Consider the following 14,290-nt stretch of genomic DNA (forward strand, 5'->3'; position numbering starts at 1 on the left):
ATTTATTTTCTCTAGCCTGCTTTATTATAAGAACGCAGTATATGGTATGTATAACGTGCACAATGTGTTCAGTGACTCCAGTCAATAGTAGGCTATTAGTCAAGTTTGGAGAGAGTCAAGCTCTATGTGGATTTTTGACTAGAAGGGGGCTGGTGCCCCTAATTCCTATGTTAAGGGTCAGCTGTAATTGCAGGTGATGTGGGGCAAAGGCAGTGACAGGAGGGAACAAAAGAGGGTTCAGGAGGTGACCTGGGGAAAGGAGCTAGCAGAGGTGATCCAAGATGTTCATGAAGCCTGAGGATGGTGAAGACAAAGGTGAGTTCAGTTTTGGAAATAAGGGATTTCAGGGACTAGAAAGAACCTAGCACAAATTCCTCCCTCCCTGGAGCTTGCCCTCCGTCATGATAGGATGATGGCTCGAACCAGTAGAATTCCCACAGCTTGAGATCTGATGAGAATCCAACATTCCCTAATTTTATTACAAGGATGGGGACATTTCTTTGCACATACTTTTTTTCTTTCACAAGTTTAAATTTTTTAAAGCCCAATTTTTAAAACTTCTACTTCATTTTACTATCTCTAATGGAAGTTCTTTCCAGATTGCCTACCAAGCTTTCTCCTGTTCATCCATATTCTAAACATAGTTCCATCTTGTTTGTCTAACTTTGTCATTTAACTACGTGAGCATTGGGAAGTTCTCACTTAAATGTTAAAGGCACATAAGCTCTAACCAAATGAATTTATTAGCACATGCAAAGAGTATAAAAGACAAAAATTCCATGTGTATGTAGAAGAGACTGGCAATCATTTTTCCCCCAACAGTGTTAAATTCATTAATGTTAGATTCCAAATAAAATGTTAAAAGATGAAGAGAAAGATGGAAACTCATCTATTGAGTTCCAGGCATGCACCAGAGACCGGTACTTTTGAGACCGGTACTTTCACATCCATTTTCATCTTCTTCTCACAGTTGAGTTAAAGGTGAAGAGACTACAGCACACACGCCAACCACCCACCCATCCCCAGCGATGTTAGGTTCATATTTGAGTGTGTGCATGTTGTATGCCAAGTGCCAAGCACTAGTCTGAGGCACTGGGAATACTGTATGAAAAGACAGAGAAGGCCCCTCTTCTCGTGGAACATACATGTTGCTTATGGACTGAGATGACCAGGCTTGCCTCATGGCATCAGTACTAAGTGCCTTCTGTGGGCCAGATACTGGACCAGTCAGGCAAATCACTGTAGGGCACTCTTGCCAGCCCTTAGAAAAGGTGAAATGCAGTGCTTGTTCTAGGCTGTACCATTTCTTCTAGACACCTCATTGGGCTAGGATACAGCAATAATGTTTGAGGATAAAGTTGGGTACTGCCTCTTCCTCTGCCTCCCATGACCTAAGGGAAGAAAGACCTTGGAAAGCTGAAGAGGAAGTCTAAATTTGATTCATTTGCCTACCTGTATCTACTATGAGCTAGGTGCTTTTATGTACATCAGGACCTAATCCCTTTTTAAAAGGCAAAGACAGGGACGCCTGGGTGACTCAGCGGTTGAGCATCTGCCACCTTGGGCTCAGGACATGATCCTGGAGTTCCAGGATCGAGTCCCACGTCAGGCTCCTGCATGGAGCCTGCTTCTCCCTCTGTGTCTCTGCCTCTCTCTGTGTCTCTTAGGAATAAATAAATACAATCTTTAAAAAATAAAATGCAAAGACAAAAGTTCAGAGAGGTGAAGTGATTTTCTCAATGTACCACAGCTAGTGACAAAGCTAGGATTAATTTTTCAATTTCTCTGGCTCTACTGCCAGAGAAAAAATTTCATCACTTGGCGATAACTGCAGGAAGATACTTAAAGTTACAACAGCTGGGATTTGAACTCAGGTTCAAGTCAGGGTTTCTACAAGACTGAATCTTTCCTAGAACAGTATATTTCTAAGTTCCTGCATAACAACGTACACCAGCCCACCGCTGTGAATAAATTTTAAAGGCTGCATCATTTGATCAAGACTCAAAGTCCTGCCTGGGAGTGCCCATTTGTCCAAGCCTAGGTTGTCATCCCAAATTTCACATGCCAAGGAGTAAAGAGAAGGAGGACAGCTCATTTTAGCTTCTCAGTGGGAAGTGTATTGACGTCCACAAAAATGCACTCAATTGGGAATTTCCCCAAAGTAGGAGACAAAGAAATAGAAAGCTCCTCTATAACCTCTTTGGGTACTCAAAATCCACACATGTCCTTTTCCACACTTAATCTCCTGTTGCCCCTCATCCATCCAAAAGAAAAGAAGAAGAACCAACAAAAAGGATAAGAAACAGAAAACAGGGATGCCTGGGTGGCTTAGCGGTTGAGTACATGCCTTCAGCCCAGTGATCCTGGAGTCCCGGAATTGAGTCCCGCATCGGGCTCCCTGCTTGTCTCTCTGCCTGTGTCTCTCATAAGTAAATTTCTTTAAAAAAAATTTTTCACAAATGTGGTAGATAATAATAAACTATCGATAATCATCACAGGCAGATTTTATCAAACATATTTTTTAAGATTTTAATTTATTTGAGAGAGTAAATAAGAGACCACAAACGGGGTGTGGCAGAGGTAGAGGGAGAAGCAAGCTCCCCACTGAGCAGGGAGCCTGATGGGGGGTTTGATCCCAGGACCCCAGGATCATGACTGGATCTGAAGGCAGATACTTAAACAACTGAGCCACCCAGGCACGCCGAATTCTACCAAACTTTTAAAAAGTAAATACCTATTTTTCCTCAAACTATTTCAAAAAATGCAAGAAGGAAAACTTCCAAATCCATTTTATAAGGCCAGTATCACCCTGATACCAAAATCAGATAAATGCCAAAAAAAAGGGAACCATTGGCCAATATGAACATTGATGCAAAAATCCTCAACAAAATACTACCAAACAGAATCCAACAATACATTTTTAAAAATCATACCACCATTATGTGGGATTTATTCCCAGGATGCAACCGGTTCAGTATTTGCAAATCACTTGTGATTGTTTATCAAAAAGGGACAAAAGCCATATGATGATTTCAATAGATCCAGAAAAGCATTTGACAAAGTACAACATCCATTCATGATTAAAAAAAAAAAAAAAAAAACCTGCACAGTAGGTCCAGAGGGAATACACCTCAAACATAATAAAGGCCTTATATGAAAAACCCAAAACCAAAAATAAAAACAAATCACAGCCAACATCATTCTCATGTGGAAAGCCAGAGCTTTTTCTCTAAGGTAAGAAATAAAAATGTCCACTCTCACTACTTTTATTCTACATAGTATTGGAAGTCCTAGCCACAGCAATTAGACAACATAAATAAAAGGCATCCACTCGGCTTAGTGGTTGAGCGTCCGGGCATGATCCCAGATCCTGGGATCGAGTTTCCCATTGGGCTCCCTCCTGGGAGCCTGCTGCTCCCTCTACTTATTGTCTCTGCTCTCCCTATGTGTAATCGATCATAAATACGTACATACAAAATAAAATAAAAAATACATATATACATAAAATGGCATCGATTGGTAAGGAAAGGGTAAAACTTGCTACTTACAGATGACATGATAGTATACAGAGAAAACCCTAAAAACTACCCAAAAAGCTGCTAGAACTGATAAATGAATTTAGTAAAATCACAGGAAACAAAAATTGATGTACAGAAATCTGTTGCATCCCGTACACTAATACTGAAGCAGCAGAAAGTGAAATTAAGAAAAAATCCCATTTACAGTTGCACCAAAAACAAGATATCCAGGAATTAAACCAAAGGGGTGAAGGGCTTATACTCTGAAAACTATGAAACACTGATGAAAGAAATTGAAGATAATGGCAAAGAAATGAAAAGACATCCCATGTATATGGGTTGGAAGAACATATTTTCAAAGTGTCTATTAGAAAGCAATCTACAGATTTAATCCCATCCCTATCAGAATAGCCAACAGCATTTTTCAACAGAACTAGAACAAACGATCTTAAAATTTGTATGGATCCAGGATGCCTGGGTGGCTCAGGTTGAGCATCTGCCTTTTGGCTCAGGTTGTGATCCTGGGGTCCGGGATTGAGTCCCACATCGGGCTCCCTGCGAGGAGCCTACTTCTCCCTCTGCCTATGTCTCTGCTGTGCTCTCTCTGTCTCTCATGAATAAATATAAATAAATCTATCATCTTAAAAAAAAATTGTATGGAACCACGGAAGACCTCAGATAGCCAAAGCAACTTGAAAACTAAAAACAATTGGAGTTATCACAAGTCCAGATTTCAAGTTATATTACAAAGCAGTACTAATTAAAATAGCATGGTACTGGCATAAAAATAGACAAATCGATCAATAAAATAGAACACAAAGCCCAGAAATAAATCCACAATTGTATGATCAGGCTTTTCAACAAATGATATTGGGGGAACCGGACAGCCACATGTAAATGAATGAAATTGGACCACTTTATTTCACCATACACAAAAATACACTCAAAATGGATTAAAGACCTAAATGTGACACCCGAAACCATAAAAATCCTAGAAGAGAGCTCAAGGCAATAATTCATCTGACATTAACCAAAGCAACATTTTTCTACATATGTCTCCTGAGGCAAGGGAAATCAAAGCAAAATAAGCTATTGGGACTACATATAAAATAAAAGTTTCTGTATAGCAAAGGAAATTATCAACAAAAGGCAACTTGCTGAATGTGAGAAGGTGTTTGTAAATGACATATCTGATAAAGAATTAGTATCCGAAATATATAAAGAACTGATACAATTCAATACCCAAAAAAACACCTAAATGATCCAATTTAAAAACAGGCAGAAGATATGAGCAGACATTTCTCCAAATAAGACATACAGATGGGCAATAGACATGAAAAGATGCTCAACATCACTCATTATCAGGGAAATGCAAATCAAAACCACAATGAGATATCATCTCATACCTGTCAGAATAGCTGAAATCAAAAACACAAGTGTTGATGAGGATGTGGAGAAAAAGGAGCCCTTGTGCACTGTTGGTGGGGATGCAAACTGGGGTGGCCACTGTGGAAAACAGTATGGAGTTTGCTCAAAAAAATAAAAATAGACCTATCCTGTGATCCTGTAATTGCACTACTGGATATTTACCAAAAAAAAAAAAAAAATTACAAAAACACTAATTCAAAGGAATACATGCACCCTTATATTTATCGTAGCATTATTTACAATAGCCAAATTATGGCAGCAGCCCAAGTATCCATCAATAGATGAATGGATAAAGATGCAGTGTGTGTATACACACTGGAATATTATTCAGCCATAAAGAAAAGAATTAAATCAGGACACCTAGGTGGCTCAGTCAGTTAAACGTGCTTTATTTAGCTCAGGTTGTGATCCCAAAGTTCTGGGATCTAGCCCCGCTGAGCAGGGAGCCTACTTCTCCCTCTTATGCTCCCCCTGCTTGTTCTCTGTCAAATAAATAAAAATCTTGAAAAAAACAAATCTTGCCATTAGCAACAACATAAATAGAGCTAGAGAGTATAATGCTAAGCAAGATAAATCAGAGAATGAGAAATAAATGATCTCACTCATAGGTGGGATTTAAGAAACAAAAAAGACAAATCAAGAAACAGACTCTTAACTATAGAGAACCAACTAATATTTACCAGGGGTGGGAGGGTCGGAGAAATGGAAAAACCGGAAGAGGATTAAAGAGTACACTTATCATGATGAAAAATAAAATGATTTTTAAAAAAACAACACCCCCATACTGAAAAAACTAAAAATCACTTCAAATATCAATGATTAAGATAAAAACAGACTGAGTGGATTAAAAAAATAAGACCCAAGTATATATTTTGTACAAGAAAACCATTTTAAATACAGAGAAACATTAAAAGTAAAAAGATAAGGGCACTTGGGTGACTCATTTAAATGGCTGATTCTTGATTTCAGCTCAGGTCATGATCTTGGGGTGCTGGGATCAAGACCCACATTGGGGGATCCCTGGGTGGCGCAGCGGTTTGGCGCCTGCCTTTGGCCCAGGGCGCGATCCTGGAGACCCGGGATCGAATCCCACGTCGGGCTCCCGGTGCATGGAGCCTGCTTCTCCCTCTGCCTGTGTCTCTGCCTCTCTCTCTCTCTCTCTCTGTGACTATCATAAATAAATAAATAAATCTTTAAAAAAAAAAAAAAAAAAAAAAAAAGACCCACATTGGGCTCCATGCTTGGTGGAGAGTCTCTTTCTATTCCTCAACTCCTGCTCACAGGCTCTCTCTCTCCCTAAAATAAATATTAAAAAAAAAAAAAAAAAGTAAAATAGGGTCACTTGGGTGGCTCAGTGGTTGAGTGTCTGACTTCAGCTCAGGTCCTGATGCTGGGGTCCTGGAATCAAGTCCTACATTGGGCTTCCTGCAGTAAGCCTATTTCTCCCTCTGCCTGTGTCTCTGCCTCTGTGTGTGTGTGTGTGTGTGTGTGTGTCTCATGAATAAATAAAACCTTTTTTTTTTTTTTTTTTTTTTTAAGTAAGGGAAGCCCGGGTGGCTCAGCAGTTTAGCACCTGCCTTCCTCCCGGGATCAAGTCCCACGTCAAGCTCCCTGCGTGGAGCCTGCTTCTCCCTCTGTCTGTGTCTCTGCCTCTCACTCTCTGCATTTCTCATGAGTAAATAAATAGAATCTTTTTTAAAAATAAATAAAATTTTATTTATTTTTTTTTTTAATTTTTATTTATTTATGATAGTCACAGAGAGAGAAATAGAGAGAGGCAGAGACATAGGCAGAGGGAGAAGCAGGCTCCATGCACCGGGAGCCCGATGTGGGATTCGATCCCAGGTCTCCAGGATCGCGCCCTGGGCCAAAGGCAGGCGCCAAACCGCTGCGCCACCCAGGGATCCCTAAAATTTTAAAAAGTAAAAGAATGGAGAAAGATATATCATGGTAAATCACAAGAAAGCTCAATCAAGTTAGTTCATTTCAGACAAAGCAGACTTCAGAGCAAGGAAAATTATCAGGGATAAAGAGGGACATTACATAATGATAAAGAGATGACTTCTCTAAGATGATGTAAAAATCCTTCATGTATAAGCACCTAAAAAGTATCAAGTACATGGGGTAAAAACTAGAACTGCAAAGAGAAAAACACAAATCCACTATCACAGTTGAAGACTTCAACATCTCTCTTGGTAGGTGACAGATCCAGCAAGCAGCAAATCACAGTGTCATCAATGAACTAAATCAAATTGACAGTTATAAAATACTTCACCTAATGAGAATACACATTCTTCTCAAGCCTACATGGACCGTTCACCAAAATAGACCACATTCTGAGCCATAAAACAAACCTTAACAAATTTAAAAGAATAAAATCATGTTAAGTATGCTCTCAGATCACATAGAATTAAACTAGAAATCAACAACAGATAGCTGGAAAATTCCCCCAAATACTTGGAGATTAAGCAACACAATTCTAAACAACACAAGTCAAAGAAATCTCAAGAGAAATATTTTGAAGTAAATGAAAATATAATCTAAAATTTGTGGGATGCGGGCAGCCCAGGTGGCTCAGCAGTTTAGCACCACCTTCAGCCCAGGGTATGATCCTGGAGACCCGGGATCAGGTTCCCTGCATGGAGCCTGCTTCTCCCTCTGCCTTGTGTCTCTGCCTCTCTCTCTCTGTGTGTCTGTCATGAATAAATAAAATATTTTTTAAAAATAAAATAATAAAATAAAATTTGTGGGATGCAGCAAAAGCAGTCCTTAGAGGAAAACATATAGCATCAAATGTATCTACAGAAAAGAAAGGGGTACCTAGCTGGCTTGGTTGGTGGAGTATACAACCATTGATCTCAGGGTTGTAAGTTCAAGCCCCACATTGGCCATAGACCTACTGCGAAAAAGAAAAAGATCTGAGGGGATCCCTGGGTGGCGCAGTGGTTTGGTGCCTGCCTTTGGCCCAGGGCGCGATCCTGGAGACCCGGGATGGAATCCCACGTCGGGCTCCCGGTGCATGGAGCCTGCTTCTCCCTCTGCCTATGTCTCTGCCTCTCTCTCTCTCTCTCTCTCTGTGTGACTGTCATAGATAAATAAAAATTAAAAAAAAAAAAGAAAAAGATCTGAAATTAATAATCTAAGCTTCTGTCTTAGGAAACTAGAAAAAGAGCAAAGTAATCCAAAGTAAGCAGATGGCAAGAAATAATAAAAATTAGAGCAGAAATCAGTGAAATTGAAAATAAATCAGTAGGAAAAAAAGTCAATGAAATCAAAGAATGATTTTTTTAAATTAATAAACTTCTAGCTGAGCTAAGCAATAAAAAAAGACACAAATCATTAATGTCAGAAGTAAAAGAGGCCATCACTACTAATCCTGTGGACATTAAAAGGATATTAAAAGAATATTATGAACAACTCCACAAAGCTGATTATCTAGAAAAACAATCTACCAAAACTGACATAGAAATTATCTGAATAGGCCTATGTCAATTAAAAAAATTGAATCAAAAATTAATAACCTTCCAAAATAGAGAGCACCAGGCCCATATGTTTCACTGGGGGATTCTATCAAAAATTTAAGAAAGAAATCATACCAATTCTCAATCTCTTTCAGAAAATAGATACTGAGGAAATGCTTCCTAACACATTTTATGAGACTAGCATTATCCCAATACTAAAACCAGACAAAAACATTACAAGAAAACTATAGACCAATATTCATGAACATAGATACAAAAATCCTCAACAAATAGTAGCAAATAGAATCTAATGTTGTATTAAAAGTTTTATGCAAAAATGGCAGCGGAGTAGGGTCCCCAAGTCACCTGTCCCCACCAACTTACCTAGATAACTTTCAAATCATCCTGAAAACCTACAAATTCAACCTGAGATTTAAAGAGAGAGAACAGCTGGAATGCTACAGAGAGAGAAGAGTTTGCATTTCTAACAAGTACAACTCTTTTTTAACCACTCTGCACTGAGCAAAATGACTAGAAAGAAGAACTCACCACAAAAGAAAGAATCAGAAACAGTACTCTCTGCCACACAGAATTTGGATTACAGTTTGATTTCAGAAAGCTAATTCAGAAGCACAATTATAAAGCTACTGGTGGCTCTGGAATAAAGCATAAAGGATTCAAGAGACTTCATGACTGCAGAATTTAGATCTAATCAGGCCGAAATTAAAAATCAATTAAATGAGATGCAATCTAAACTGGAGGTCCTAACGATGAGGATTAATGAGGTAGAAGAAAGTGAATGACATAGAAGACAAGTTGATAGCAAGGAAGGAAGCTGAGGAAAAAAGAGAAAAACAAAAGACCATGAGGAAAGGTTAAGGGAAATAAATGACAGCCTCAGAAGGAAAAAATCTACATTTAATTGGGGTTCCAGAGGGCGCCGAGAGGGACAGAGGACCAGAAAGCATATTTGAACAAATCATAGCTGAGAACTTCCCTAATTTGGGGAGGGAAACAGGCATTCAGATCCAGGAGATAGATCTCCCCCCTAAAATCAATAAAAACCGTTCAACACCTCGACATTTAATAGTGAAACTTACAAATTCCAAAGATAAAGAGAAAATCCTTAAAGCAGCAAGAGACAAGAGATCCCTAACTTATATGGGGAGAAATATTAGATTAACAGTAGACCTCTCCACAGAGACCTGGCAGGCCAGAAAGGGCTGGCATGATACATTCAGGGTACTAAATGAGAAGACCATGCAGCCAAGAATGCTTTATCCAGCAAGTCTTTCATTCAAAATAGGAGAGATAAAGAGCTTCCAAAATAGGCAGAAACTGAAAGAATATGTGACCACCAAACCAGCTCTGCAAGAAATATTAAGGGGGACTCTGTAAAAGAAAGAGGACGCCCAAAGCAATAATCACAAAAACAGGGACTGAATAGGTATTACGATGACACTAAATTCATATCTTTCAATAGTAACTCTGAACGTGAATAGGCTTAATGATCCCATCAAAAGACGCAGAGTTTCAGACTGGATAAAAAGCAAGACCCATCTATTTGCTGTCTACAAGAGACGCATTTTAGACCTAAGGACACCTACAGCCTGAAAATGAAAGGTTGGAGAACCATTTGCCATTCAAATGGTCCTCAAAAGAAAGCAGGGGTAGCAATCCTCATATCAGATAAATTAAAATTTATCGCAAAGACTGTAGTAAGAGATAAAGAGGGACACTATATCATACTTAAAGGATCTATCCAACAAGAGGACCTAACAATCATGAATATTTATGACCCTAACGTGGGAGCTTCCAAGTATATCAATCAATTAAAAACCAAAGTAAAAACATAGTTAGATAATAATGCACTAGTACTGGGAGACTTCAACATGGCGCTTTCTACAAATGACAGATATTCTAAGCACAACATCTCCAAAGAAACAAGAGCTTTAAATGATACACTGGACCAGATGGATTTCACAGATATCTACAGAACTTTACATCCAAACGCAACTGAATACACATTCTTCTCAAGTGCACATGGAACTTTCTCCAGAATAGACCACATACTGGGTCACAAATCAAGTCTTAACCAATACCAAAAGATTGGGATTGTCCCCTGCATATGTTCAGACCATAATGCTTTAAACTTGCACTCAATCACAAGAGGAAATTTGGAAGAAATCCAAACAAAAGAAATTCAAACACATGGAAGTTAAAGAGCATCCCACTAAAAGATGAAAGGGTCAACCAGGAAATTAGAGAATGAAAAAATTCATGGAAACTAATGAGAATGAAGATACAACCATTCAAAATCTTTGGGATACAGCAAAAACAGTCCTGAGAGGGAAATACATTGCAATACAAGCATCCCTCAGAAAATTGGAAAAAACTCAAATACACAAGCTAACTTGCACCTAAAGGAACTGGAGAAAGAACAGCAAATAAAACCTGCACCAATCAGAAGAGGGTTAATAAAGATTCAAGCAGATCTCAATGAAATAGAGACCAGAAGAACTGTAGAACAGATTAACAAAACCAGGAGTTAGTTCTTTGAAAGAATTAATAAGATAGATAAACCATTAGCCAGGCTTATTAAAAACAAAAGAGAAAAGACTCTAATAAAATCACAAATGAAAAAGTAGAAATCACAACCAATACCAAGGAAATGCAAACGATTTTAAAAACATATTATGAACAGCTGTATGCCAACAAATTAGGCAATCTAGAAGAAATGGACACATTTCTGGAAAACCACAAACTACCAAAACAAAAAAAATAATTAAAAAATAAAAGTTCTATAATAAATAAACATTATATACCACAATCAGATATTCCATGTATGCACAACTAATTCAATATTCAAAATCCAATTAAAGCAATCCATCACATGACAGGCTAAAGAAGAAAAATGACATGAGCATACCAATAGGTACAGAAAAAGCATTTAAGAAAATCTAATACTAATTCATGACAAAAACTCACAGCAAACTAGGATAGGGATAGACTTGATAAATCTTTAAAAGAACTCTGGCTGACATTGTACTTAATGGTGAGAAACTAGATGCTTTCCCCCTAAAATCAGCAACAAGGCAAGGATAATCCCGCTCACCACTCCTAGTTAACATTAATATAAAAGTCCTAAGGAATGCAATAAGACAAAAAAAAGAAATAAAAGATACAGATTGAGAAGAAAAAATAAAGCTGTCTATTCACAAATATAGACAAACATATACAAATGATATCATCATCTTTGTAGAAAATCCTGAAGAACTGACAGAAGAACCCCTGCCACTAAAGCAAGTTGTTTTCAGGATACAAGATTAATATACAAAAGTCAATTGCAGGGGTCCTTGGGTGGCTCAATCAGTTAAGTCCCTGCGTTTGGCTCAGGTCATGATCTTTGGGTCCCAGGATGAATCCCATATCAGGCTCCCTGCTCAGTGAAGAGTCTGCTTCTCCCTCTCCCTCTGCCCCTCACCCCACTTATGTGCACACTCTCTCTTTCCCTTAAAACAAAAAAAAAATTGTTTTTTAAAAAAGCAAAAAAAACAAAAGTCAATTGCAGGGGTGCCTAGGTGGGAGGCATCTGACTCTTGGTTTCACTCAAGCCCTGAGATCCAGCCCTGCTATAGACTCCATGCTCAGTGCAGAGTCTGCTTAAGACTCTCTCCCTCTGCCCATCCCCCCATCTGAAAAAAAATAAATGCATCTTTTAAAAAAATATTCAGGGATCCCTGGGTAGCTCAGCAGTTTGATGCCTGACTTTGGCCCAGGGCGTGATCTTGGAGTCCCAGGATCAAGTCCCACATTGGGCTCCCTGCATGGAGCCTGTTTCTCCCTCTGCCTGTGTCTCTGCCTCTCTCTCTCTCTCTCTCTCTCATTAATAAAAAAAATTTTTTTAAATAAAAATTAAAAAATTAAAAATATTCTATTGCAATTGAATATTTAATACCATTTAATGTAAATATCATTTACATTAGCACCCCTCTAAAATGGAATACTTCATGTATAAATCTAACAGGATATGTACAAGATCTCTGGAGGGAAAAAAAATCAAATATCTAAATAAATGGAGAGATATTCCATGTTCATGGATAGAAAAAAATCAATATTGTTAGAATAACTGCAGATTCCATGTAAACCCAATCAAACTCCTAGCAAGTTATTTTGTAGCTATCAACAAACTGATTTTAAAATGTATATGGAAAGGGGGGAGAAAAAACAAGAATAGCCAACACAACATTGAGGGAGAAGAATAAAGTAAGAAGACCAAGCCTACCTAATTTCAAGTCTGACTATAAACTTCAGTAATCAAGACAGAGTTGTATTGGCTAAACAAAACAAAACAAAAAGACAAATAAAATTGATCAATGGAACAGAATAGAAAGCCTAGAAATAGACCCACACAAATATAGCCAACTGATATTTGGCAAAGGAGCAAAGGCAATTCAATACAGAAAGGACAGCTTTTCAACAGATGGTGCTGGAACAAATGGGCAACTACATGGACAAAAATGAATCTAGACAAAGATCTTTATACCTTTCTCACACACACACATACACACACACACACACACACACACACCCTCAGAATGGATTACAGACCTAAACATAAAACACAAAACTGCTACAAGATAGGAAAAAAACCTAGGTGACCTTCCATTTGGCAATGACTTTTTGTTTATTTTTATTTAAATAATCTCTACATCCTACGTGGGGCTCAAACTCACTGCCCCAAGATCAAGAGTCTCTCACAGCTCCGACTGTCAGTGCCGGCCTTCCTCGTGTTAGAGATCTGCTGGCCCCTTACTAATTCAATTTTTCCCCATTCCGAGCCTTTCCCTATCGTCACCCCCTTCACTTTGGATCATGTTCAAGAAATTTGATGAAAAAGAAAATGTGTCCAACTGCATCCAGTTGAAAACCTCAGTTATAAAAGGTATTAAGAACCAATTGATAGAACAATTTCCAGGTATTGAACCATGGCTTAATCAAATCATGCCTAAGAAAGATCCTGTCAAAATAGTGCGATGCCATGAACATATAGAAATCCTTACAGTAAATGGAGGATTACTATTTTTTAGACAAAGAGAAGGGCCTTTTTATCCAACCCTAAGGTTACTTCACAAATATCCTTTTATCCTGCCACACCAGCAAGTTGATAAAGGAGCCATCAAATTTGTACTCAGTGGAGCAAATATCATGTGTCCAGGCTTAACTTCTCCTGGAGCTAAACTTTACCCTGCTGCAGTAGATACAATTGTTGCAATTATGGCAGAAGGAAAACAGCATGCTCTGTGTGTTGGAGTCATGAAGATGTCTGCAGAAGATATTGAGAAAGTCAACAAAGGAATTGGCATTGAAAATATCCATTATTTAAATGATGGGCTGTGGCATATGAAGACATATAAATGAGCCTCGGAAGGAATGCACTTGGCTAAATACGGATATTGTGCTGTATCTGTGTTTGTGTCTGTGGGTGACAGCATGAAGACAATACCTCTGGTTATGCTGAATAAATTCAACAGATGCTAAAAAAAAAAAAAAAAAATCAGGAGTCTTATGCTCTTCTGACTGAGCCAGCCATGTGCAGCATGGCAATGACTTTTTAGATATAAAACCAATAGCACAATCCATGAAAAAAAAAATAGCAAGCTGGACTTTTCAGCTGAAAGGCTTTGCTGAAAGAGTGAAAAGACAAGTGACAAATTGGAATTAAATATTTGCAAAATGCACACATATCCAACACAGGACTTGTATCCAAAACACACAACTCTTAAAACAGTAAGAAAACAAACACTCAATTAAAAAATAAGCAAAAGGGGATCCCTGGGTGGCGCAGCGGTTTGGCGCCTGCCTTTGGCCCAGGGTGCGATC

General features: G+C 38.4%; 1 protein-coding gene across 1 annotated transcript; it reads left to right on the top strand.

Annotated features, from left to right (window-relative positions):
* The first annotated feature begins 13,169 nt into the window (after positions 1-13,169).
* LOC144314549 (malignant T-cell-amplified sequence 1-like) lies at positions 13,170-13,958 on the top strand. Its single transcript, XM_077898820.1, has one exon. The coding sequence runs from the start codon at positions 13,283-13,285 to the stop codon at positions 13,826-13,828; it is 546 nt and encodes a 181-aa protein (XP_077754946.1). The 5' UTR covers positions 13,170-13,282; the 3' UTR covers positions 13,829-13,958.
* Positions 13,959-14,290: the final 332 nt, after the last annotated feature.

This window comes from Canis aureus, chromosome 5 (genome assembly GCF_053574225.1).
Source record: "Canis aureus isolate CA01 chromosome 5, VMU_Caureus_v.1.0, whole genome shotgun sequence".
Classification (NCBI taxonomy): domain Eukaryota; kingdom Metazoa; phylum Chordata; class Mammalia; order Carnivora; family Canidae; genus Canis; species Canis aureus.